Source organism: Varanus komodoensis, unplaced genomic scaffold (genome assembly GCF_004798865.1).
Source record: "Varanus komodoensis strain SLA01 unplaced genomic scaffold, ASM479886v1 scaffold5, whole genome shotgun sequence".
In the NCBI taxonomy this organism is placed as follows: Eukaryota; Metazoa; Chordata; class Lepidosauria; order Squamata; family Varanidae; genus Varanus; species Varanus komodoensis.
In genome coordinates, this window is record NW_025336087.1 from 13,821,410 (window position 1) to 13,846,281 (window position 24,872).

Below are 24,872 nucleotides of genomic sequence, written 5' to 3' on the forward strand. Positions count from 1 at the left end.
TCAAAGATGATACACAGTTTATTGAACGAACAATGAAATACGGATGCAGGATATAAAGGAGGGGCTGAAAAGCTCACAACTCGCCTGTTCTGTGGCCATGTTGGTTCCCTGAATAAGCCAGGGCACGTGCCGTGGGCCTCTAAATCTGCTTGGGTGATCAACGTGCCAATTCCTCTCCCCAAGCTGAAAGGGTTTGCAGCATCTCAGGATTTTACTGAATTATTCTCCCCTGCTATTGCAGAGTCTGCCGAATGCTCGCAAGTGCTACACACACACAGCACTTTCCGGAAATAAAACTGTTTCAGTAGGGCAAACAGCTTCATTCTCATCACAAAGGCAGATGATCAGAGAAAGACGCTTCAAGGCTATTCTCTCTGGTGTTCTAACAAGCTGAAGGCCTTAAGGCCTCAACATGGCTCCAAGAACCTCTCCTGGCTGTTGGAAACTGGGAAATTTCACCACACGATCTGCTGAACTGTAATAACTTCCTCACAATTCTTCTAAGGGAGCCCATACATTACAGGTGCTTGATCAAACAACAGAACGGTTGGGCTGATTGTGTGTGACAGCGGAAAACTTACGCACATCATTTTAAAAATATGAATTCATATTTCCCATTCATGCAATTACATGAAATCTTCATCTTTTTGTCGTTCTTTTTTTCATACTGCTTGGATACATGATCTGCTATTAAGAAAACCCTTTTGAACAGAAAAAGATTTTGAACAGAAAAATTTCTGCTTCTGTTCGAATTTTGAAATGATCAGGAATAACATAAGCTTCGAGGAGCAGACCTGCAATGCCAGCCTTGGAAGTGAAAACAAAAAACTCACCTTTTCACATCTTGATCATCTAACAACTGATCTATAAATCCACACTAAGCCCTTCAGGGACACCAGAGTGACTTGCCCCCATGGCCTGCAAGAGGACGCAGAGCCGGTGGGGAGCTCATGGCTCCACCGGGGCCACTTGGAGATCACGTGGCCCTTGCAGGAGCCAGGCAGCGCCATGTGGAGTGGGCCACGCAGCTGCCACTGCACTGCTGCCGCCAGTGTGGTTGTGGAAAGTCGCAGGGGACCCAAGTCAGCCTATGCTGCGGAGGGCTCTTGGTCAAGGCATCTGCAGTGGATTCTTCCTTTGGTGTGCCAGCCTATTCCCGACCATTGTCAGCAACTGCTACTGTCCCTGCAGCTTTTTCTCAGCATTGCTACCACTTGTTCGCTTGGCAGGTGGAGAGCCCACGAGCAAGTAGCCAGGGGCAGCTTCTGCTGCTGCTCCTCGCCCCCTGTGGTTCCTGGACCAAAATGAGAGGCAGGGAAGTAAGCAAGCAGGCTGCATAGTGTGAAACTGAATAGCTACTCATATACTGTATAGCTACTCCTATAGCTGGGTAAAAAAGAAAAGCTTCAGCCCAGAAAGGCAGAGTGGAAAGCCAGATTGTTTTAAATGATGATGTTGAACACAAAATGTTGCGCACCTGCAGTTGGTCCAGGTGCCCAGCGAATGAGCAGGACCCATTTTCAGAAAGCCAAGGTCTCAAGAGGTGCCTTGATGCAGTTCTCAGCCTCATATCTCTGGTTCAGAGTAATCAGTTCAGAGATGAAGGCGTCATATAGAAGCAGGCCAATCCTTAAGGAGGGGTCAGGGATGTCTTTGTAATATTTATGATGATGGTGGAAATAATTTCTCATAAGGTGGAGGTGAGAAGTTATTGCCGAGTTCTTCATCCAGCATCTCTTCAGGTTCTTCAAGACTTTCAGCTGACCTGAAAATAGAAAGAGAGAGAAAGAGACATTTTACAAATGATGTCCACCAGAAATGCAGGAAGAAAACAAAGCAGGCATGGCAGGGTTTGCTTTGAATATTTTTTCCCAAGTGCAGTAGAAGCTAGTGCAGCCCTAGGGCATCAACTCCAACTAGGTATCAGTCCCGGTATCAAGTCCAGCATCAGTACCAAAGCTACCTTCAGGATAGATGAGTCCAAGAGTAAGTGCTAGAGATGACATTGACTGATGGTTTATCAATATGTAGACTTCTTGACTCCTTTCCCTTTCCCTGAGGAACTGTTCCTGCAGTCTTCGCCTTTTTCGGAGAGCTTTTAGCCACAAAGATCATCAATACCTTGAGTCAGAGGAATTTGGCCCATGGTTGCAGCTGGACTGGGAGCAGGTCAGCCTTGATAGTGCAGCAGGTTTTTCTGGCACCAGCTTCCGTGCAGAAGAATGCAGCAGTGCAGCAAGTCCCCTCAGCCTGCTTGGAGTCCGTCCGATTGACTCCTGCTGGCGCACTTGGTAAAAGCTCGGCAGTGTGGGCAAAAATCTACAGTGTGGCCATTTTACAAACAAAACAGGCAGGGGGATTGCCCACTTGTTGGTGGGAGCTTGCTGCCCTCCCTCGCACACTATGGAGAGGTGCCTTCAGGGCCATGCATGCCTGAAGGTGCTTGGACAACAGCAGGATCGCAAATGGAACGACAACAGCAAGAATGTACAACAGCAAGAACGTAGCAACTTAGCTTAGAAAAAAGAACAGAAGAGCACAAAGAAGTAAGAATAAAGGGAGTCCTCAGCAATACAGCTCTTGCCTAAATGCAAGCTCCTCTCAAGACAACCACGATGGCAGCCAAAGAGAAACTGAGGAAACAGGTGGGAGCCTGCCAGGGACATGTTCAGTGGATGATGGGCTGGAGTTCCTGCTAAAAATTCCTCAGCTACAGAAGCTGCCTGAAATGAGGCTCCATGCATGTGCAGAACCCTTCCATGTGATGCCCAGAGGCCGTAAAGAAGTCAACAGCTGCTGTCTCCTTGCAATCCCCAAGCTTTGTGAGGCCAGGTGGACAGAGTTTGCCTTCTCACTACTGCATTCAGTTTTGGTGTCTTGGGACTTCCTAGTCCTCTGCATGAAGAGGTCTGAGGAGAAGGCAGCATATATGTTTCTTGCATTCCTTTGGGATGAAGATAGGTGTTCATTTGGTCCTTACCATTTTCAATAGGTATCAGAAGCCGCTACAAGGAGATGGAGTCACCATCCTTGATGTAGAGAAGCTGACAAGGTTTGCAAAATTAAAGCTACTGGCTCTGGAAGAATAGTATTTCTTCACTGGTGGAGAGGTCAAGGCCTCCAAGGATGAAACTGTTACACAGCCAGATGGATCAGTGATGGTCAGAGGGACTCAACTGGTAACAAATAACAAGAAGGACAGCACCAGTATATATCTGGAAGGAGCAGTGTTGGCACTGCCTGTAATGAAGCAGTTGACTCTCCTGCTGAATTCCTGAATGAACGCTTTGAAGTTGATGCTGGTCTGTTGCTCATTGTGAAGCCTTTTGCCATTGTACAATCTTTAGTAAAGCTGGGAGCACTTCATAATGTGCCAGATACAGACCTCAGGCTCTTGCTAGAATATGAGGAGATACTTCAGCTTAAGAGTATCAGTTGCAGGATGGCATTGTCCCTCTGGGTCCATTTTCTTGCATCATCTGAAGAATGCAGATATGGGACAACACGCCTGGCTTCGTGGGGTTAAGGATGCCAGTGCTGATGCAGAATGGCCCATCAGCACAAGGATTACAGTGAAGTCCATAAGCACAACCAGCCCTCTGTCATAACGGGTCACCTCTCACTCAGTGGTATCACAGGCCCCCAGCCCTATGGATGATTAAGTCAGAGAAAGAGCAGGCGTGGCTTAAAGGAATCTTTTTCAGAGGTCTCGAAGCAACACTTCTCAACTCCCCAGGTTTCAGATGGTAATATGTGACCATCTTAAAAATGGTGGGAACGAGGGAGAAACATGTTTGCATGTGATCGGTATAGAGCGAGAGGTAGTATGGCACAGGGCACAATTATGCAGCCTTGGTTTTTCTGTTCATTGCCGTGCATCACTGTCGTATACCTACATGTACTGCTGCTCCCAATAATATATGACTAGTATAATGTGATAAAGATGACAAGGAAAGAACAATCACCTTAATGATCTAGTTCTTACCTTATTTTTAACCTATTTCTTCTAAAAAAACAACCTTGCTCTTTATTAAAGTCTATCTTCCCAATTTCATAAAAACAGCCACCAGGGAACCATTGTGCATTTATTATACCAAAATCTTATCGCATGCAATGACCTGTGGGGTTTAGTGGCTCTAGTATGGACCTTCCTAGGCAGTCATCTTCAAGAAAGGAGTCTGTTAAAAGCAGCAGCGTGGAAGCTCTTTCAACCTCAGGGCCAGTTCCTATTTAGGAGATGCTCTCAGTGGCCACCTTCCGATGGTGGGCACCGCCAAAGGCCCAAGTCAAAAAATGTAGGGCCAAAATACCAAAGGTGCAGGCAAACTGGCCTGCAGATCTTCCTGCTGTTAGCCAAGCTTTAGGAGAGGCATTTCAACCATTTATATAGAACGGGGAAAATAAGCAGCTCAAAAATAGAACATTGTGGAATCATCAGTGGTTCCGTGAAAGGGTGGGGTCATCAGGGAAATCTCTGAGGGCTGGACTAGGATGTCAGGGGGCTGGACTGTCCTCCAGACCTCAGGTTCTCTACCCACGATCTTATGGCAGATGCCTTCCGTCACAAGCAGACCTCACTGCATCCTGAATGGTGGTTAATGCTGAGTTCTCAGAAGAGATCGGGGTGGGTAGGGGTGAGCCTCATCCCACACAGAAATATACTCTTGGATCATAAAGCTCCAGACTCCTGTTCCCCCCCCCCTCTCTCTCTCTCTCTCTCTCTGTGTGTTTGTGTTGGGGTGGGCAGCACGATGTTTGCTTGGTGTTAAAGAAAATGTATTCTAAACATGCTCAGAGGTATCCTTCTTTGTGTTACCTTACATTTTCCCAGCATGAAAAATAGGGTTCAGGATCTAAAACCAGTAAAGTTCAGGCTATAAAATTAGAATTGCAGCTCTGCCCATCCATTCCTAAGGCTGCTCTGACAACAGGAAAATAAACTCTGGGTCAGAGATAACAGAGAAGAAAAAATTAATAGAGAGGTTTGTACTTAGCTGAGAAAAACAAGCACACAGTAGACTGACTATGTTAATGAATGCCAGTTCATTAATTAACTGGAACAGCATTATCTGTGAATCAGTTATGGCCGATGCTTCAGGCAACAGTCTTATTAGAAGCCAGTAATTGCAATTCTGTTTGTGCTGGGCTATGCCTTCCCCTTGTAATGCCGCGCACACACGTATTAACTTACCTTTCACTTCTGGAGTCTACTGTAAGATAAGCTGAATGGTTCCCACCTACCGAAAATACAGAGGTGTTCTGTGGGTTGACATTGTTATAATGAGGAGGGCTAGGAGCAGGAATTACTGATCCAGAGAATGGCCTCAGTCTGGAACAACTGAGCACTTGCCTCTCATTCACCGAATCCACACCCACAGCTTCCTGGGTCAGAGAAGAAGGAATGTACTGCACCACTCTAGCCCCATGGAAAGTTATAGGCTGGCTAATTCCAGTGAAAATGAAGGAGTGTCCACTAGGCATCCGGTCCATGTCAGATACTCTTTCTTCACTTTGGTTGCAGGGTTTGCATGCCACCATTTTAAATTTGCACACCGCAATCAGCAAAAAAGTCACACCTACTGAAAGCAGTATAGGTCCAAGCAACTGAGTCCACACGAAGCGAATGACACCTTCATATTTCACCCATCCCATCACTGTGAAGGTAATTCCAACTATCCCCAGAAAGATGCCGGAGAAAAGTAATGTGGCCCCAGCTTTGTCATCCTCAGACACTGGGAGTTCAGAGCCATTCGGCTGGCAAGGACCCACGGAAAACACATTGACAGAGATGTCTTCGACAGTGGTGCTGTTCTGTTCCATTACAGGGCAGAGCAGTTCTGGAATGCCTTGAATGAGGATGTGCTCGGAAGAACATGCTAAGTTGAAGGTTCACGTTGTTAGTTATACAAGAACTTTGCCCACACATGGTAGAGCAGTTGGGCAATTGTAGACTCTGGACTTAGGGGCCTCTCCTGTAGACAAGAGTGTGTCTTATCCCGGGTGTACCTCATCCCACCCCACCACCTTCACAGATAAACAGACATCTAATCTGCTCCTATGCATGTTTACCTGGAAGCAAGCCCCACTGTGTTCCATAGAGCTTCTGTGTGGGTAGATTACAAGAAAGCCCAACCTTCAGAGGCAAAAAGGTTTGGAGATAATGAGAGAGGGAAACAAAACACAGAAAAATGAGGAAGGTGGGCATGCCCAACTTCCTACTCATTCCATATTTTTAATAAGTTAGAGCAAAACATCCAATTTGACAAGCTAGTGCAGTTTTTTTTTAAGAAAAAGGACAGAAACTGAGCATTATTTATGTTTACTTAACTTATCATGGCACCATCAGGATGACAGACTCAAAATGGGCCTTGTTTTTCCTGCACAGATGCATCCAGGGTTCTAAAAACACTCAGAGTACAACTCAGATAATCTTGCATACATCAATACACACAAATTCTGCTACCTATTAATAAGAACTGTGGGTTGTATATAATGCAGGGAAGCAGTAGCTGAAAGATATTGGGGGAAAGACAGATAATGCAACTGGAAAAATACCCCCTCTACACACACACACACACACACACACACACACACACACACAGAGAGAGAGAGAGAGAGAGAGAGAGAGAGAGAGAGAGAGAGAGAGAGAGACTGGAATCTCATGGTTCAATACTTTTGTGCAGTCTTCCCTGGTCTGGGTCCACCAGATGTGTGGCCCCAACATCCACCAGCCAGCATGTGACTTGCATTCTAATACATCTGGGGGCACCAGGTTGGGGAATGCTGGCTCAGCCTGTACAATGGCAGCAGCTGCTACCATCGCACTTGCGCCTGCTTCTTGTGTGGGGCAGAGCTGAGGTGCTTGGCTCGGCTCAGTTCGCTGCAGGAGCCAACGCTGTTCACACCGCCTCCTTGCACAGGGCAGCTGGAGGCACTGCCGGCGCACACTCGTGCGTCACCATCTCACCTTGCTTTCACACTGCCCTCTGATCTTGTCATCCTTGCCGCACTCGTGTCAGGCAAGGCTGGGCATCTGGCACCATGCACAGAAGCGACAATCCATGTTATTGAGGGCGGGCTCCAATCTGAGGGAATCTTCAGCAAAGTGCCTTTTGTGCCGTCTTTGTTTGTGGGCTGTTGGCCCCAGGTTTACCTCATAGCAGTCTTGGATAGTTACAGCTATCAGATGTGCAGCACTTTCTTTGCACACATTTTATTGCTCACAAAGTGTGCCTTGAAAGACCTTGGATTCTCTCAGCAAGTATTCTCAGGGCATATGATTTGGCTGTTTAGAAAAGGTGTGTCACATGGTATTCATTGTCATACCTGACATTTAAGTTTACTGTCAAGAAACACTTTGCATGTAAGTAGGTAGGTTTAGTTCTACTATTTCATTTTAAACCAGTGGTTCTAATAAAAAGTACTAAGAATAACATACCTTTAAAAATGGTGCCCTTTTAAACATCCACCTCTAGGCAGAGTGGTAGATTAGTCCCATCAGCTTTTGTATGTTCAAAATGCTCAAGTACAGGCAACATGTAATGCTATGCTTGTTTAGACCAAAAAAAGAAAAAAAGGGCTTCCAATTCCCAGCCTGCCCTAGCCAGCTCGACCCATCCCAGTCTAATTCTCAAATCTCCCCTGGGGGATTTGCTCACAATCATTTGCTTGTGTCATGTCCACCCTCACTATTCAAAGCAAAACAGCAGCGACAAAGGAGCCATTCTCTGCTTTTGCCTGCTCTCTTGACTTCTTCTCTGCTTTTGAATAGTTGATTATTTAACCCTACTTAAAGTCCAAGCTCGCAACAAGATAATGTAGCAAATGTCTTTTTAGGTGACCAATAAATAGTTGTGCAAACACACACAGAGGCATACACTACTTCTAACTGCAGTTGATCCTGGCTCAGTCATGAGTACCTTTAGGTTATACTGATGCCCTTCAGCATTATGTATACTGAAAACACATAAACAATGCAGAAACTAGGAAAACCAATGTAGAGTCTGTAGCTGAATGTATGAGCTGAATTTTTTTTTGGGGGGGGGTGTCTCATGTTTGCTGCTGTGCCTGCATCCTGCTTGCTCCTGGTTCCTGCTGCTTCTGTTGCGCCTGCCTCTTGCCTGACCTGTCTCTTGCCTTGCCTTGCCTTGCCCTTGCCCAAGCTGCCTTGCTGTGCTACCTCAGTACTGCAGGGCTTTCTGCAAGCGGTGGTACAGCTCCTGCATCTTGCCTTCACCTTGCTGCATCTGGTTCCTGTGATTGTGTATCCTGCTGTGCCATGTATCTTGCCTTGCATCCTGCTGTGCCATGTCTCCCACCCTGTCATCCTGTCCAAGGTGCCTGCACCTCTGGTTGTCCTCTGTGGTCTTGGTTTACCTTGTCTCTGGCTGCTCATGCCCCAGCTGCAGATCCTGCCAAAAAGTCCTTTCCTTGGTCAACACAGCGTGATTTCTGTCTGGAATGGCACTCACAGAAGTCACTGCCACATATTTTAATGCATGGGAAAGGCAAGGCAGGCTAATGTAGAAGGAGGTGGGTGGGAAAAGCAGGAATTTCCCCTGACACCATGCTGCACCACTTGGAAACTCTGCATCTGTTGCATTTAAAACATTAGAGGAGACCTACTGGATCAGTCCTGGGGCCTAGCTAGCCTAGCATTCTCTTCACACCCCCCAGTGGCCAACCAGCTGTCCACCAGAGGCCCACAGCAGGCCTTTAGTACAACAGCAGAAACTGGTGACCTTCAGAGGTGACATGCAGTTGTCATGACTAGTAACCAAGCATTGATGGCTCCTCTTCCATGAATGCATCTAATCCTGTTTTGAAGCAGTCCTGGTTGGTGCTCTCACTACATCTTGTGGATCTGAATTCCATAATTAAGCACTGAGTGAGGAAGCACTTCCACTTTCCTGTCATTGGATGACTCCAGCTTTTGTTGATTATGAGAAAAACACCTCTCTTGTATGCTGTATGAAGGGAATGCTGCCCTCAGTGGACCCCCTGCAGCATGCCTCTCCTGATATTCTTACAGGGATTGGTTGTGCTTCTCTGCACCTTTCCAGTTCTACCAGTGGAGCCTGTAGGGTTTTGAGGGTCCTTGGCCAAGATATTCTCAATGGGCCCCTTCTCACCACTATTCTTACTAGCTGCTACTGTTTCTCATCCTCTGTCTCATCATTGCTACCACTTGCTTCCTTGATGGAGAGCCAGTAGGCACATCTTCCTCTTGCTCTCCACTATTGTCGACTGGTCCCGAGTGAGAAGCAGGCTGGCTGTGGACCTGTAGAAGGTGCCTGTGCCTGCCTATCTTGACACTGGCTCTGAGCTGCACAATGCCCCTTTTAAAGTCAGTGTGGTGTAGTGGTTAAGAGCATGGAACTGGAACTCAGATGATCTGGGTTCTAGTCCCCACTCAGCCATGAAGCCAACTGGGTGACTTTGGGCCAGTCACAGACTCTCAGCCCAACCTACCTCACAGGGTTGTTGTTGTGGGGATAAGATGGAGGAGGAGAATGATGTAAGCTGCCTTGAGCCCTTTGTAGGAAAAAGGCAGGATATAAATCGAAATATAAATAAATAAATAAAATAAAGTCTGTCGTGCAAATACATTGCTGTCTCTGAGGCTTGCTTTTAGCAAAACTCACTGGCTACTTGAAAGTGGTGGGATATAGCCCTGTGTGTGCTCATGCACATACTGATTAACTTGGAAGTAAGTCCCACTAAGTTAAATATGACAGCTGAAGAGGTGTAATTCCAGTCAGATGCAGAAGTTACAGGCAAACAGGTGCCGCTTCAAGCCGTAAGACCCCCATGCAGTCAGGACAAAATTTTGTACAATACAGCTCTGTAAGCTTTCATTAGTTTCTTAAGTTAAGGCAGAAAGAAGAGAGCTGATGTGGAACTGGAAGCTACCAGCCTCCCTGTTTTAGGGGACTGGGCTCCTAAGTCCTGCCCACAGTGTAGGTCTCCAAGTGGTCTCTCGGGCTGCTAGTCTCTGCCCCTTGGATCTCTAATTCCCATCCCCTCTTTCTCTTGGAGAGGCGTCTGCATTTCTAGGGTTTGGGAGCCCTGCTTGTCCCCCACCCAATTTAGGAAACAGCTTGATGGCTGCCTTCCTCTCACTGCTTTTCTCTTATCCATGACACTGGCACTTGTCACACTGGCAGCATCTTCTCCCTCCTCATCTGATTCAGAATCAATTTCCCTTTCTTAAAATATGTTTGCTGATGTGTGGGGCCCAATTCCTGCATAGGCAGTTAATTTTGGGTACCATGAAAAGACAGTGATGTGCACAGCCCATGAATTGTTCACACAGCTGGATTAACAAACCATCGTTCAGCAAGAACCCATACTCAACCTTGAGTATGGGTTGTCATGCTGTGTGAACCAAGGCTTTGTATCTTTACTGCCAGATGGGGGAATGTGGCTCATATGATTTTCTTCTTCAGGAGCCAAAACAGTTTGCCTAAATCTGGGTAATGTGTACCTTGAAGGCATACGTGGAGGGGATTTGCTGGTCTACCTCCAAGAGTGAAACAGTTTTGGCCCAACCTTCTTATGGAAGCCTAAGAATACTAAAGAAAAATAAAAGTCCTCCAAAGGCTCCAAAACAGGACTAAATGCTCAATTGAAGAGGAGCCTTGCTGTTTCAGACAAAAGGTCCATTTCATTTTAAGTAATTCTGATTAGCTTCATAGATTGCATTATCATTATAATTGTTTTACTGTTTTATAACTGTAGTATATAAACATATGAAATTGATAAAATATATTTATGTACTGTGGAAGCAGCTGGGAATCAACAGATTTTGAAAATATGTCCCAAAATTAAAGAATGACGACTCAGGTATGCACCTCAAGAAAATGCTCCCTTGCTTTTTTTTCCCTGAGCTATTTAAAAATGTTTTTACAAGCCTATGAAGATACTATCATGTAAAATGCTATTGATGTAACAGAAAAGAAATGTAGAATTTCTACTCAGAAGCCCTACTGTGTTCAGTGGGACTTACAGGTGTGTATTTAGGATTGCTGCTTTAGCCACTCATTAGAGCTCACCCGTCATACTGCAATTTGTCTGTTCAAGGTGTCTGTAGCATCTGTTACTCTAAATCTTCTCCTGTAATTCCTGGTTTGCAGATGAGCAAATAACAGGTTTGAGCAAGAAAGGTCAAGCTCACAGAAGAGGCCAAGTGAAAAATAAATGGGCCCAGTTGGTATAAGCCCTGTCTGGACTGTGATTTATAGAACCTCAATTCCAGTGAAATCAGTTATTACCACAGTTGAAGGGTTAGAGTATTAACTCTTTTCTGCTTTTACTTAGTGTGCTTAGTCACTGGCTAAAAGTGATTTTCATGGGATTACTTATGTAATGATGAACTGTAAATGTTCTGAATAGATTCCAAAGCATGTTAGCAGGCAATACAAAAGAATTTCTGCTTCCTGTCCCAAAGCATGGCAGACTGTATACGTAAGTCAGTAAATGGACAATTTGGAATGCTCTAAAAGGTGATTAGACAAACTGATGGAGAATACGGCTCCAGTGAACACTAGCATCACAGATCTGAAGGTTTTGGGAAAAGACTGCGAAAACTAGAAATAATTGAGAATCCACCCCCACAATTTCCTAAAATCATTGGGAAAAAACCCCATGTTTTTGCATATGTGTTTCGGTCCTGTTCTTTTTCAGTTGTACCCTCCAGGCCTTCACATCTGTAGTTGTGATGGTATATTATCATCAGTATGCCTCTCAGTGCTCAGCACTGGGGAACATGGCTGGGAGGATGGTATTGCACATGTTCTGCAGATGGCTTGCCACTGAAGCAATCAGTTGATCACTATGTGAATAGAACAATGCACTATTCCATTGTTCTATGTGTTTCTATGTCCCCTGTAACTCATAGCGAGGCCCTTATTTCTTCAGGCTGAAATGTGTCACTGTCTACACCAATTAAATACAGCAAGCAACACATTTGTATTACAATGTTTAATAAATTCAAATCTCACATTTACAAGTTCACACTGGTGGAACATGAATGTCTACTGAAACACTGCCAAACCCCCATCAGTATTCTCAGGTCTCCAGTGCTTTAAGTTACAGTTTGTCAACAGCCAGAACTAAAAAAGAAAGAAAGAAATACAAAGTCTTCAAAATTTCTCCTCCCTGCACCTGTGGAAAGTTCGTGCGCTAATGCTTTATCTAGATGATAGCTGACCTTGATTTGGATATTTTGATTCCACACAAGATGGCAGCTAGAGATGTTGAGGTTGTTGTATTTTTCCTGCCTTGAAAACTTGCCTGGATGTTTCCTACATCTGTCTGCCTTAGCTTGATATGCTACTTACAGGAGACTTGGCTTAGCAAGGACTTCTGCTACAGCTTCTTTGCTTTCTCACTGGTGGGACTTTCTGACAGCTTTGCTGGCTGCTGAGGAACCCCAACACACACAAGGCTCTCCCAGCTTGTTTTCACTCTGTACTCTTACAGTTTTTTCTCTCCCTCTTATTTTATACTTTCTTTCCCTTATTTTGCCTCAGCTCTGAGTATTTCTTACGGTTAGTGATAAGTGGACAGCAATGGATCATCTGGGTGTTGCAGGGAGAAGAGATCAATACACATTCATTATTTACAGCTGCTGCTTTTTGCCTTCTATTTGTGAGATGGCTTGGAGGAATGATAGAGAGCAGATAAAGTCTCAGAAGGTGAATCATTTCCTGACATTGCAGAGACAATGAGCTGCTCTCTGCAAGCTGCCAGGCCTTAAGCATCATTCTGTGCTCTGCAAAATTAAAAAGGTACATTTTGGCATTTAATATGTATTATTTCAACGTATATCCCACTTTTCTACACATAGCACCCAAAGTAGCTAACAAGAATACAAATGCAATTACGTAACAAATACCAAAGGGAATTATATATAGCACAATCTAAAGTTATTTCCTAATGTAGATTAATATTGTCATGTATAATATTAACTATGATGACTACAGACATGTCTACTTCACGAAATGTACTTGTGGCAGGAAGCCGATCATGGAGTGCTTTTTGCAATCAGGCACATTCCTCTCAAGTGACACTGTACCTGAAAGGTGGGCATACAGTTCCCTGTATAACCGTGATTTCTTTGAAGGATCATGTTTGCCATATGAGAAGAGGCCCTAACTGTTCTATGCAGATGCTTCTTGAATTCTATTCTAGTTGGATTTAGAAAAAATAGACACTGGCATTTTACTAGAACAATGGAAATACTATGAAGTGAACTTTAAAATAAATCAGAAGAGCCTATCATGAAAAACTCAGTTTAATAACTGATGTATTACACTTACATTTCTCCAAGGAGCTCAGAACAGTCCTGCATTAGGTCTGAGCAGACCCAGACTTGCTTAGTTTCCAGAAGGGTGCCAAACCATGCGCTTTCCGCCAATGTTAAATGTTGTGAGCAGTGTAGACATCCATGAACAGATTTCCCAGCAGCTTATGTTTAAGACTCGAAAGCAGGTATATGGGGCATGGAATTGGGTGAGGGTTGAGGACCTAGGTAAGTGGGCTTTTAACTAGGAGAGGGAAAAAACAGAATTGCCCAAACTGTACTAGTCCTCTTCCCTCCATGGCCAATAACTGCTTTGGTGTCATGATTACTTGAAGGACTTTATATTGCAATCTCAGCCCACTGGTACATGACACTAATAATATGCACCCACCTACACTCTCTCTCTCTCTCTCTCTCTCTCTCTCTCTCTCTCTCTCTCACATTAAAAACATAGATTGTAGTGGTCCAATTAAGAATCTCCCATGTCACGTCCAGTTGGTCCTTATTTGAAGTATACTCACTAGCTCACATACAAAGCACTTAAAATGACTGAAGTTAAAATATAAATGTCTTACCAGTTAATAAAAGTGCTGTGGTATGGGGGAGGATTTTCACCAAAAGTTGAATCACTTGTCACCAAGCTAGGAGTTATGGTTTGCAGCGGACAGTCAGCAAAATAAGGTGGTGGAGGTGGAGGGAACACCATTATGGTATCGCCTACAAAAGAAAACTTAAAATTTTAAAATAAAATTCTTCTACATATTTCTCTTTGGAGAAATATGCAAGATAGCCTTACTTCAAGTGTAAAACAGCTTTCCTCAATGTGCTGCCTCCAGATCTGCTGGACCACCGTTTCCAGAATTCTCACTAGCTATGGTTTTAACCAGTTAAAATATGAGCTAAATTTGCACACAGGTAAGAATAACTGTTCTGCAGCATAGTTTTGCCCCCACCATTTGGCTTTTTCTTCCTCCATTCCTCCAATCTGACAGTTCTGCTTCTCCTCGCCTAGGACAGAGCAACCACAAAAGAATGCAGCATCCCTCCCTCCCACTTTATCCCTTCCAGCTGCAGATAAAGTGCTGACACCTACAGCGGCCTACTGGTAAGACTACAAGGCTGACCTATTCACTTACCTACTGTGACTTGAAATGAATCGGGGTTTAGTTGGTCTTCTTCATTTACTGAAGATTCTTGAACAATATTTAAGCTTTGTTTCTTTTTAATGTGAGCTATCACAAAGAAACATAACCCAATAAGCACAATCAAAGGACCCATGGTTTGAACAGAATGAAATCCACAGTCTTGGAGTTCAACACTGGAGGTATTGCTGTGATTAAACTGCTGGTAGTGCCATCCTGGGCTGCATCCAGGAATCCAAATGCCGAGGACACTAATAAGCATGCCACTTGTTAAAAATAAAAACCCAAAGACAAGGAATTGAGCAAACTGGCAGTTTCCTCGGCAAAAAACAAACCCATACACCTGATCATCTTGCAACTGCACCTCTCTGAGGTAGCCTTTCGCCCTTGACTGTGCCAGAATTATGCATACTAGTCCAGTAACAGCAAGCAAAGGCCCAATGATTTTAAGGGCTCCTTTACAATCACCAAAGGCTCCACTTGGACATGTCTGCAAAACGAACATTGAGAGGAGAAATCCAGCACATAGTAATGTAATGCCAAAAACAAAAAGGAAAGAAATAAGTTTCCTAGGATGTCCATTATCTTCTTCCACTCCATGCATAGAACTAGGCACTGGATACATCTTCTTAATCTTTCTTCAAGCTAACTAAGGTAGAATGTGTTTTCTTCTGTGGAGATCAGAATGACATAACACTTCAGTAGATCTAAGAATTAAAACAAAAGATGACTATATTTATTTATTTAATTTATTAGATGCCCATATTAAAAATATTTCCTTGTTAAACTAGAAGGCATAAACCAAGAAAATTACCACCTGATTCTATCCCTGACTTATACCTGCTGAGCCGGACTAGGATTATTCCTTGCTTCACTCCCTTTGAGATAAGTTGAAAGTTCAAAATTACTTCCCCCTACCTCTGTCCTTCTGTCCCACTTTCCATCAGCTGCAATGGTGGATAAGAGTGTGGGCATGTTTGGCAAAGATGATGGGGCTCACTGTGGCTTTCTCTCCCTGTCCCTCCTCTTTGGTCCCCCAGCTGGTATCCCGGTGTCCTTCCCTTATCTCTTTGGTAGGTGCACACTTATGGCTAATATGTGTAGTCTTGCTTGGCCAATGGCCTTGTAAATTTCAGCTCTCAAAAGGAGTGGAGGAGAAGGTAATATGCAGGAAAATTGACAATGCAATGCTCCATACATGCTAATTTTCTCACAGTTGACAGCTGCCATTTGCCTGTTGATTGAAAAGTAATGGTCAGAAACAAATGAAAATAGTTGGACCAAAAGGGGGATAGTGATAATATCACATGTAACTATGCTATCTTATGGTTTTTAAGTACTGAACTGACAGTCTCACACTGTCCTCTACCATTTTAACATTTCCCCAAGTTTCCAGCTACAAAAAAAAAAAAAAAAAAGTGGGGGGGGGAAGCACGCCAAGCACACTTGTCAGAGCTGCTGTTACTATGAGTTCCTGAAAATTCTTTAAAGATGCTGGGGAGGCAGCTGAATGGTGCTAAGTGAATAGTGCCCCACTGGTGGGCAGGGAGGGTATAAGCACCGCTAGCACCCTATTCTCTCCCTCCTGCACTGCTGCACCTAAGATTTTTTGCTTGTTTTTTTTAACTGTCAGGAATATTTCCACCTCTTTTGGTCTGGGAAACATTTACAAAGTGAATTGCTGGCAGTAAATGGGGGAAACATTTGGCAAATAAATGGTAAGTAAATACTGGCAAGTAAATGGTGGGGAGAGAGTTAATATCTCCCCCTTCTGAAATGTGGAGGGCACTAAAAGTTCAACACTAAGGAGTCATTGTTAAGTGGGTGATATTGTTCCTACCTCCTTTTTTGTGCATCTACTTTTGAAGCTTTTTACCCTTTACTTTTTTTTAACTGACAGCTAGCAACGGCAAAAGAAGAAGAGGATGGCAGAGAATGAGGTGGCTACGTAGATGGAGTCACTGAAGCACTCACATGAACTTAAGTGGACTCCAGGGGATGGTGGAAGACAGGAAGGCCTGGAGGAATATCGTCCATGGGGTCACGATGGGTCGGTCGGACACGACTTCACGACTAGCAACAACAAAGCAACTGTGCAAATTAGCTTATATACAGTCTTGTCATATCAATCTTTTGCCTACTCCATTTCCCTTTGAAATCTGAAACTTACAAGGCCATTGGTCAGGCAAGATTATACACTGGACTGCCATAAATGCACACTTGTGCACCTGCAAAAGACCACACAATTTTCTGGGGCCAAACGAGAAAGGTGGAAAACCCACGACAGTTGCTCTAAAGTGCCAGCTGGGCATCTGTGGAGGGACTCTCACTGGTGACATCACAGAAAGGATCATGGAGAGAGGCAAGGGGTTTTGTTGCCTTCTCCCAGAAGGTTGCTAGTTGTTCCTAATGACAGAATAAAGCTTCCAGGTTCAGATGACACAACAATGCATCATGTGTCAATGCAACACTAGAACATGGGTTGTCAGAGTAGTTGTTCCAAGCCACCCTGAGGGTCTGGATGACTCATGGCCTAGTTACCCATGATGGATTGCTGTGATTGTCTGTGAAGACAAGGCACAATACAGGCAAGCAGACACGAGCTCATCAAGAAAGGTAAAGTCATGCATTCCCTTTATTACACCTCCTCAGGAAAACCCCCTATCAGCAGCTAGGTTTTCCCTCACTTGTTTCAAGAGTTCAAACCTTTGCAAAGAGGCTCTTTATTGTCAAAGCACAGTTAGCTAGCTACAGCAATGGAAAGACTAGTTCCTGTGCATGAACAGAGTGGTTAGTTGACCCTGAACTAGAAACTACTTCTGAAAACTCTCCTTTTCCTTTATGCTGGACTCAACCTCCATGGGTGTCTCTCTTTAGAAGGGCCAGCCCTTGAGATCTACGCAAGCTTTCCAGCTGGGTAGCTCTTCTCTCCTGACACCCTCTCATGGGATCAGGAACTGGGAAAGACATCCGCTTTATCTTCTGACTCTCCTTTGTTTCTTCACTTCTCTTTCAGCCATGCCTATTCCTGTGATCTGAGAATCTGGGCATGTCAGCCTTGAGACAGTCTCACCCTCCTTTGCCCCTTCGATTGCCACACACTCCATCTCCGGTCTTTGCTGTCCTGATCTGATGCGTTGGTGCCACCCTGTTCTTGTAAAAGGCATCAAGGGTAACCGTCTTGTCCATTTCCAACACCACCAAATTGCAGACTGGCCATAGAGTACCTCCAGCTCCTCTGCAATTAAGGGGAATTGTCCACTGCCTAAAAAGCCTTTCCATACTCAGCAGCTGGCAGCAGCACTCCCCAAATGAATGACAATAGGCTCCTGCTGTCAAGCAAACCTTTGATCGCTAAGCTTTGCTTTCTGTTGTCTTCCTGTGCCTCAGGAGCAAGATCTTGGAGACAGGGTTACTGGAATGAGAAAGCTACAAGCAGAGGTGTGTGTGTAACTCAATCATGACCTTAAATTATCAAGGAGCACTTGATTTGCAAGCACCACTGCTCAGTGACATCCCTCATATGGATCCCTCTTGCTAGATCAGGAAAATTATTTGTGTTTTAATAAAACTATAAAGTTTATTCAGTAGGTGAGCTGTAGAGAGATGTCAGACATATGGTACTCTATAGTGGTTATGGCTGAACTCTAAATGGTAAAAACCTGAGTTCAAATGTAAATAATACAAACAGCAATAGAGCTCACTGGGAGACCTAGGGCAATTACTTTCAGACTGATCTATCTCACTGTATTGATGTGGGATAAAACTGGCTGCCTCCATGCAAGCTGCATAAACCACCATGGGTTACAAATGTGATAAACAGATAAAATGACAAGGAAAGCAAATACCACAGACAGAATGAGGGAAGCAATTATATATCCCTAGCAAGTGGGAAGTCCAAAGTCCACCTGTTCTTCACTTGTGACTGTTAAAATGGATTGAAAGAACTAAGCAGTGTGCTTGTAACAATACTGGTAAGTTAAAGTGTAAGCACTCAGATCTGTACCAGGTATCTTTATGGCTCCGAAGATATAACAAAGTATGGAAGAAATTTGGGTACACTAGATACAAGCTGATATTGTCTGAAAGGAGAATAGCCATTGTCACAGGATAGTATTGTAATTTGCTTTCTCCACCGCAAAACCATTAAGTACAAAGCAGGCCAGGAATCTTCTCCTACTCTCCCCACACCCTAAGGTTGATTCTACGGGAGAGCATGAAGCATCAAGGGCAGGCGCAAGCCCCTGATCAGCTGCACTCCCCTGCTCCAGCATTACCTACCACTAACTGCCTTGTGGGAAGGATCCCAGGCAGGCAGGCAGGCAGGCAGGCAGGCAGGCAGAGGTCTCTTCCAGCCTTTGCTCCAGCTGGACTGCCCCTCTTTTCTCCCATAGTGCTTCCTACTGTCACATGCCCTCTAGATACCAATGTCTGTCTTAATGTATTGTTTGTAGTAGTTTTACTAAATATATCCTTATTTTACTTAAAAGTGGCCATGGAAGGATTTCTATTCCGAAAAGTGGAATAAAAAGGTAAAGGTTTCCCCTTGACATTAAGTCCAGTCATGCCTGACTCTAGGGGGCAGTGCTCATCTCCGTTTCCTGGCCGAGGGAGCCAGCGTTTGTCCGCAGACAGTCTTGGTGATCATGGGGCCGGCATGACTAAACACCGAAGTGCACGGAACGCTGTTACCTGCCCACCGAAGTGGTACCTTTTCATCTACTTGCATTTGCATGCTTTCGAACTGCAAGGTTGGCAGAAGCTGGGACGGAGCAACGGGAACTCACCCCATTGTGCAGATTCGAACTAGCGACCTTTTGATCTACCAGCCCGGCAGCACAGCAGTTTAAACCACTGCGCCACCTGCAGTCCCTGAAAAGTGGAATATATATAAATAAATATGACCCAGAGTGGGTGAAATAGCTGGCCTCCATCTTTCTCACTTGGATTGCATAAGAAGCTCTATTCCATGTGAACACTCTTCTCATAAGGCCATTTTCCACCCCTTATTTCCACCCCTTTGGAGTACACTTATTACTTTCTAAACATCTGCCCTCTTTGATATAGAGAACTGCTACAAAGCTGCTGGAGCTACAAAGTAGATAGTCCCATCTGTCTGAGATACCTTCAGCATTATCACACGTTGGCCAAAATACCCTGTGAAGAACTCATGTCAGGAGTGGCAGTATGAGAAAAGTGCTGAGGAATACTCTAAACTAGTGCATGATGATATTAATCTCTTAGTGTCTTCTCGGTTCTTCTCAGTGTCTTTCTAGAAATGGTAAGGTAGTAGGGTCCACAGGGTCCTCCTACCTGCTGTTTGTTATTTTTAGCCCTAATAGATTAAGGCTTACTTCTGAATACTCATATAAGATTACATTGTACAATTATTTTATTTTGTATCACATTCCTTTATCAGGCACACACAACTGAAATCAACCATTACACCCTAGAGTAGGGACTTGGTCAAACAAGGTTCATTGTGGCAAGGCAGTGGGTGGGGAAACTTTTTCAGCCCAAGGGCTGCACTCTGTGGGTAACCTTTGGGGAGCCACATGATAATAGTGGGTGGGGCCATCTCTTCTCATCCAGGCACATGCATTCATGTGTGCATTCTCATTCTCCCTCTCTCTTTCACACACACACCTTTGCCCCCCTCCAGATGCTCATTCTGGACTCCCCCGTCCCACATATGCAGCAATCACGCTTGAAATAGCCACCCATTGTCTCAAAGGGAGGCTTTTTTCAGGTTTCATTACTGAGCAGCAGAAGTGTTCTTCACAGAGTTATTGGGTAAATTATCTAACAGTTCATAAATATATTATGGATAATCCAGATCTAGCTCCATAAGATTCTCAGAACATCATGGCTATTTACTAAAAGAAAATAGTACCCATGTTCCCTAATGTCAAGAAGTTGAAAAGAATGTGTGGCACCTGGTAGGAGCATAATTGGTAGGTAGCTCCTGGTAGAAGCATAATGTAGCATAATTGTACTCATGGTAGCTTATTGAAACAGAAAAGGGTACTTGCTTCCCGATTAGTTGTTCAAAGAACTGTGGAGGTCAGAAGTCCTCTACATTTAATTTAGCATAGCAGATCCCGTGGTATGCCAAAGAACAGGACCTGGATATAAGTAAAAACATTGCATCTAACATGCCCTACACAGAATGCCTGTGTATGGAGGGTTTAGCAAATTCAGGACACAAGTTAATTGAGTGTAACAGGCCTAGGATTGCAGTCTAAATTTAGAGAACAAACAAACTGTAATGACTTCTATGGAGTTTCTTTCAACCTGTTGTTCTCTTTCCACTTTATCACAGTGGGCAACCAAGTTTATAGTTCAAAATAGGAAACAGAATAAAGCATGAAATGAAGCTTTTCATCCCTCTTCTAAAAAGGGACAGAAATTAAGACTAGGACAAATGGAAGTAATTAGAAATGAGATAAAATCAAATGTATAAAACTATCTAAAAGAAAACATGTGGATGTTTTATTATTATTTTTTTAGAGGATGTGTCTTTTACTCACCAGTCTTGTTGAAGTGTAATTAGAGAGACACAGAAGGGAAGTCAGGCATATTGTCTTAATTCTCTCAATGTCACAAAAGAAAGAACACATAGAACTCTCTGTTGTGGCTTCACAGTGAAAAAATCCAGTTTCTATGTAGCAAATTTTACCTAGTTTTGCTTATTATGAATTGTTATTGTTTGACATGTTCCTTTTACTATTAAACATATTTGTTTGAAGTTATAACAAAATGTGTTAAAATCCATATCTGACTTTTCATTAAGTCCGCAAAGCATGCCATCACCATAAACTGACTAAGTTTTAATGAGGCTTGTGCCAGTAGTATTATCTGGAACCTAGAATGTACAAACTACCTAGATTTAGCCATAGTTTTAAGGCAGGAGTAGGCAATCTGTGGCTGTCTGGATGTTTTGGTCAACTTCTATCAGTCCTCACTACTGATATTGGCTGTGTTATCTAGTATTGATAGAAATTGTAAGCAAAAACATTTGCATGGCCCCAAGTTGCCCACCTCTGTTTTAAAGACTCAGCACACAGTGAAGAGGCAAACTAGGGCATTAAATATTATAGCAGGCACTAGAACCACATGGGTACTCATGGGAACCACACAGTCAAAACAGCAAGAAAGATTAAGAAGTACATTATGGCTACAATTCAATCTGTATTTACTTAATCTAGCTTACACTGGATAGAGTTGGGTCCCAGGTATGGCCCAAGACAACAAATAAATCTTCTGCCAGTTCTCAGAAACTAATACATTAACTATAGAACAGAGGTTCCAACTAAAATAAATTGTGCTTAAAACCCATTGAAGCCAATGGATCCCTAGTCCTAACTAATCAAAGATCCAATATTTTCAAGGACTTAACACCTCAATCCTATATGGGCCCACTCAAGAGTACAATATTCAAGAGGACCTACTCCCACGTAAGTGGCTATAGGATTTTAGTGTAATTATACCTGGATGTGGGTCAGAATATGAGATACCATCTATGTACAGACTGCCAATAAAAGCAAGGGAAGCTACTAGGTTTTTTCATCCAGCTGCCATCTATTAAAAAATATCTTGCAGAGCAGTGTATGCATATGAGTGTATGCATATGAAACTAATTCGAACCTACTGAAGTTTTAGAATGAAGCCCTGCTGTGAGCCAAAGTAAATATGCATCACCCCACAACAAATTCAGGAGCAGTGATATGCTTAGTCCATCAAGAAACCCAAACAGGACAAGGTAAAAATGCCACAACAGAATGAGCACAGGCTCCCATCTGCAAAAGAAGCAGGAGAAATGGAATGGTGTGCATTATGTACCTTCCAAAATGTTTAGGTTTATATTGCTAAAAGGGAAACAGTACAAATCCAAGTGGCTTGCAGATGTTACAAGAGCACTGACATTTCCCACTTAATAGGAGTGTTACTGGTAACATCTGAAGGACATCTGAAGGAGATACCACACATGAACAACAAGCAAGTTGCATAGATATAGCCTGTAGTCTTGCACAAGTTCACTTATAAGAAAGGGTGAGTAAACCTGATGGTAGCATTTCCTCATTAATGCCCAGGAGAATTAATGTCACACGCCATGAAAGAATCGTTTAAATATGCCTCTGAAACACACATTTGTATGTGATTCATACTGCATTAAGTAACTTTTAACACATTTCTCATGAGGGCTGGGTAGGCAACCTGGTAGTGTCCAACTGTTTCTGTATTACAACTCCCATAATCCCTGCTCATGGCTATGCTGACTGGGTGATATGGGAGGTGGAGTCTGAAACATTTGGGAGGTGTGAGGTTGTCTGCCTTTAGAGTCAGCCTCACTGAAAATCTAAAGTGTTACCCTGAGCTACTCATCTGACATGGCAGCAAAAGCGGGGCGATCCAGTCCTCAATAGGACAGATCGAAGGGCAGTGACCTAATTCTGGCCTTTACCAGCAACAGCTACAGCGGCCTTCAACACTTCTGGAGGGCATCAGGATGAAGGCCGCTGGACACACACAGGACAAAAGCACCTCAAGAGCAATGGAAAGGCCAGCCTGGGGCATGAGGCTTCGGTGCAGAAATTTCTCCGACCCGGAGGAAGACGTCCACGGCCCGCACCCCTCACGCTCTCGGCTGTGAGGGAAGGAAAACGGCGCTACGGGAGCGTCATCTGTGACACACGCACCCCGGCAAGAGCAACACCAGGGAGCGGGCACTAGCCTTGCCCGCAGCGCCACGGTGATGTGCATGTCTGAACCCGCCACCCCACAGCAACCGCCACGCATCCAGCGGACACGCCGAGGCGCCTGTGCTGCTATCCAGCCGTTGCGCCGGCGCCGTGCGGCCTCCGGGGTCCTTCCCGCGCGACCCCTCCGAGGGCTTCCTATCCCAGGAGCGGAAAAGCCCCGGTCCCTCCAGCGGAGGGCTGCGAGAGGCGAGCCCCTCGAGCCGACGTCAGGCGTCGCCATTCCTGCCTCGAGCTCGGGCGGCAGCTCGGCACCGCCTCACCCGCGCCGCTGCCCAGGAAGGAGGTCGCGCCGGCGCCGGTCACCAAAAAGCGCCGCTGTTACCTTGCAGCAGAGCGGCTGGTCGAGCGCCGCCTCTTCCTCCTCCTCGCCGGCGGCTGGTGGTGGCCGAAAGGTGGGAGGCGCTGACGTCGCTGGGCTGGGGTGACCTTGAGCGGGAGGGCTCCCTCCTCGCCCAGGTCCTGCCTGCTGCCGCCCGTCGCCCCCCAGCAGAGTCTTCTTCCCCGTCCGGCGGAGCAAGGCAAGCGCGCCCTCTGGGGTGACGGAGCCTCGCAGGACGAACGAGCGCGGAAGGCGCGCCTTACAGCCGCAGCGGGAGAGAAGGGCAGTCTGCGGAGACAGAGCAGGAATCTTGGGGAGCTTCGGCTGCCACGCAGAGGCCCGCGGATGTCCCGCAAGGTATGCAGAGAAGCTGGGCAAGCAGGCCGCACGCGGCCGAAACCCCCTGCGGGTCCGCGGGTGCACGCACCAACCTGCCAGAAATAGCAGCGGGAGTCAAGCATGGAGCAGTGCACTAAAGCAAGAAGTTTGCATCATTTTCCGAATTTAATGTGCCCAATGCAACGGGAAAGGACCGAGCAGGAAGGAGCTAGGATTTTACTGCATTTTTTTCGTTTGGGCTCTCCGTGCCAAAGACGTTGCAAAACTGCCTTTTGTTCAGCATCAATTGTGAAGTTAAAAAGTTAAAATTAAGAACTGTATAAGTAATTATAGATCCTTCAGGTGGCCTGTATTTGGAAATATTAAACAATGGAATTGAAGTCATAACTTAGCGCTCCTGAACCATGTAGGACGCCATTTGAAGAATACAAGCCTACTTCAGGCTTACTTGGTGGTATCCTCTGGCAAAGGCTTAGTCTTTTCTATGGGCCAGAAGCTGAAGTAAAATGGTCATGCAGATAAGCAGTATAAAACTTCCAGTTGTTCAGGAAATTTTAACAAAGCCAGCATCATCTAATTTCAGGGCTGCTTGCCAATAATTTGAGATACAAAAGATGTTTCACACAAATGGCTTTTCAATTAATAGTTTACACAATCTGCATTCTTGGAGGTATCCACACTGCTAGTAGAGTGTAAAATTGGTCCTTTGTGTAATGCACAATTGTGTAATGCACATGTAGAAGATACAAAATATATAGCTGTTTCCCACACCTAAACGACTGGTACAAATGTATAAATTGGAATGATATTACTTCTGTAAGATTACTTCTTACACAAACCACATGATATAAAACATTGGTCTTCTAACAGCAGGGAAACTGCACTAGGATAGACAGAAAAGTGCATCTTGCATCACAGGAATCTTGAATCTCCTGGGTTGGTACATGCTGTTACATAATGTGTGACATACATTGACTAACTTAGTTGAAATACACGTGTACTTA

At 44.6% G+C, this 24,872-nt stretch overlaps 1 protein-coding gene across 7 annotated transcripts; it reads right to left on the bottom strand.

Annotated features, from left to right (window-relative positions):
- Positions 1-23,675, bottom strand: LOC123031503 (transmembrane protein 174-like). Of its 7 annotated transcripts, none has more exons than XM_044446549.1 (5): positions 23,533-23,675; positions 14,443-15,155; positions 13,882-14,023; positions 6,070-6,133; positions 1,666-1,765 (listed from the first exon to the last, which is right to left on the bottom strand). In XM_044446549.1, the coding sequence occupies exons 2-5, from the start codon at positions 15,071-15,073 to the stop codon at positions 1,757-1,759; spliced, it is 846 nt and encodes a 281-aa protein (XP_044302484.1). In that variant the 5' UTR covers positions 15,074-15,155; positions 23,533-23,675; the 3' UTR covers positions 1,666-1,756. The 7 variants fall into 7 exon arrangements, 6 of the variants coding, with proteins under 6 accessions (XP_044302481.1, XP_044302482.1, XP_044302483.1 ...); XR_006416307.1 differs by lacking the exons at positions 1,666-1,765; positions 6,070-6,133 and adding exons at positions 11,968-12,113; positions 12,551-12,775; XM_044446546.1 differs by lacking the exon at positions 6,070-6,133 and having other exon boundaries at positions 1-1,765.
- Between the last annotated feature and the right edge of the window lie 1,197 nt (positions 23,676-24,872).

Bases quoted from the DNA above. Each gene is read 5' to 3' on its own strand.
- LOC123031503 (XM_044446546.1), bottom strand. From the start codon at position 15,073: ATGTATCCAGTGCCTAGTTCTATGCATGGAGTGGAAGAAGATAATGGA. The intron at 14,024-14,442 runs GTAAGTGAATAG...TTTCTTTTGTAG, and splicing joins TTCATTTCAAGTCACAGTAG to GCGATACCATAATGGTGTTC. The intron at 1,766-13,881 runs GTAAGACATTTA...TTCTATTTTCAG, and splicing joins CACAGCACTTTTATTAACTG to GTCAGCTGAAAGTCTTGAAG.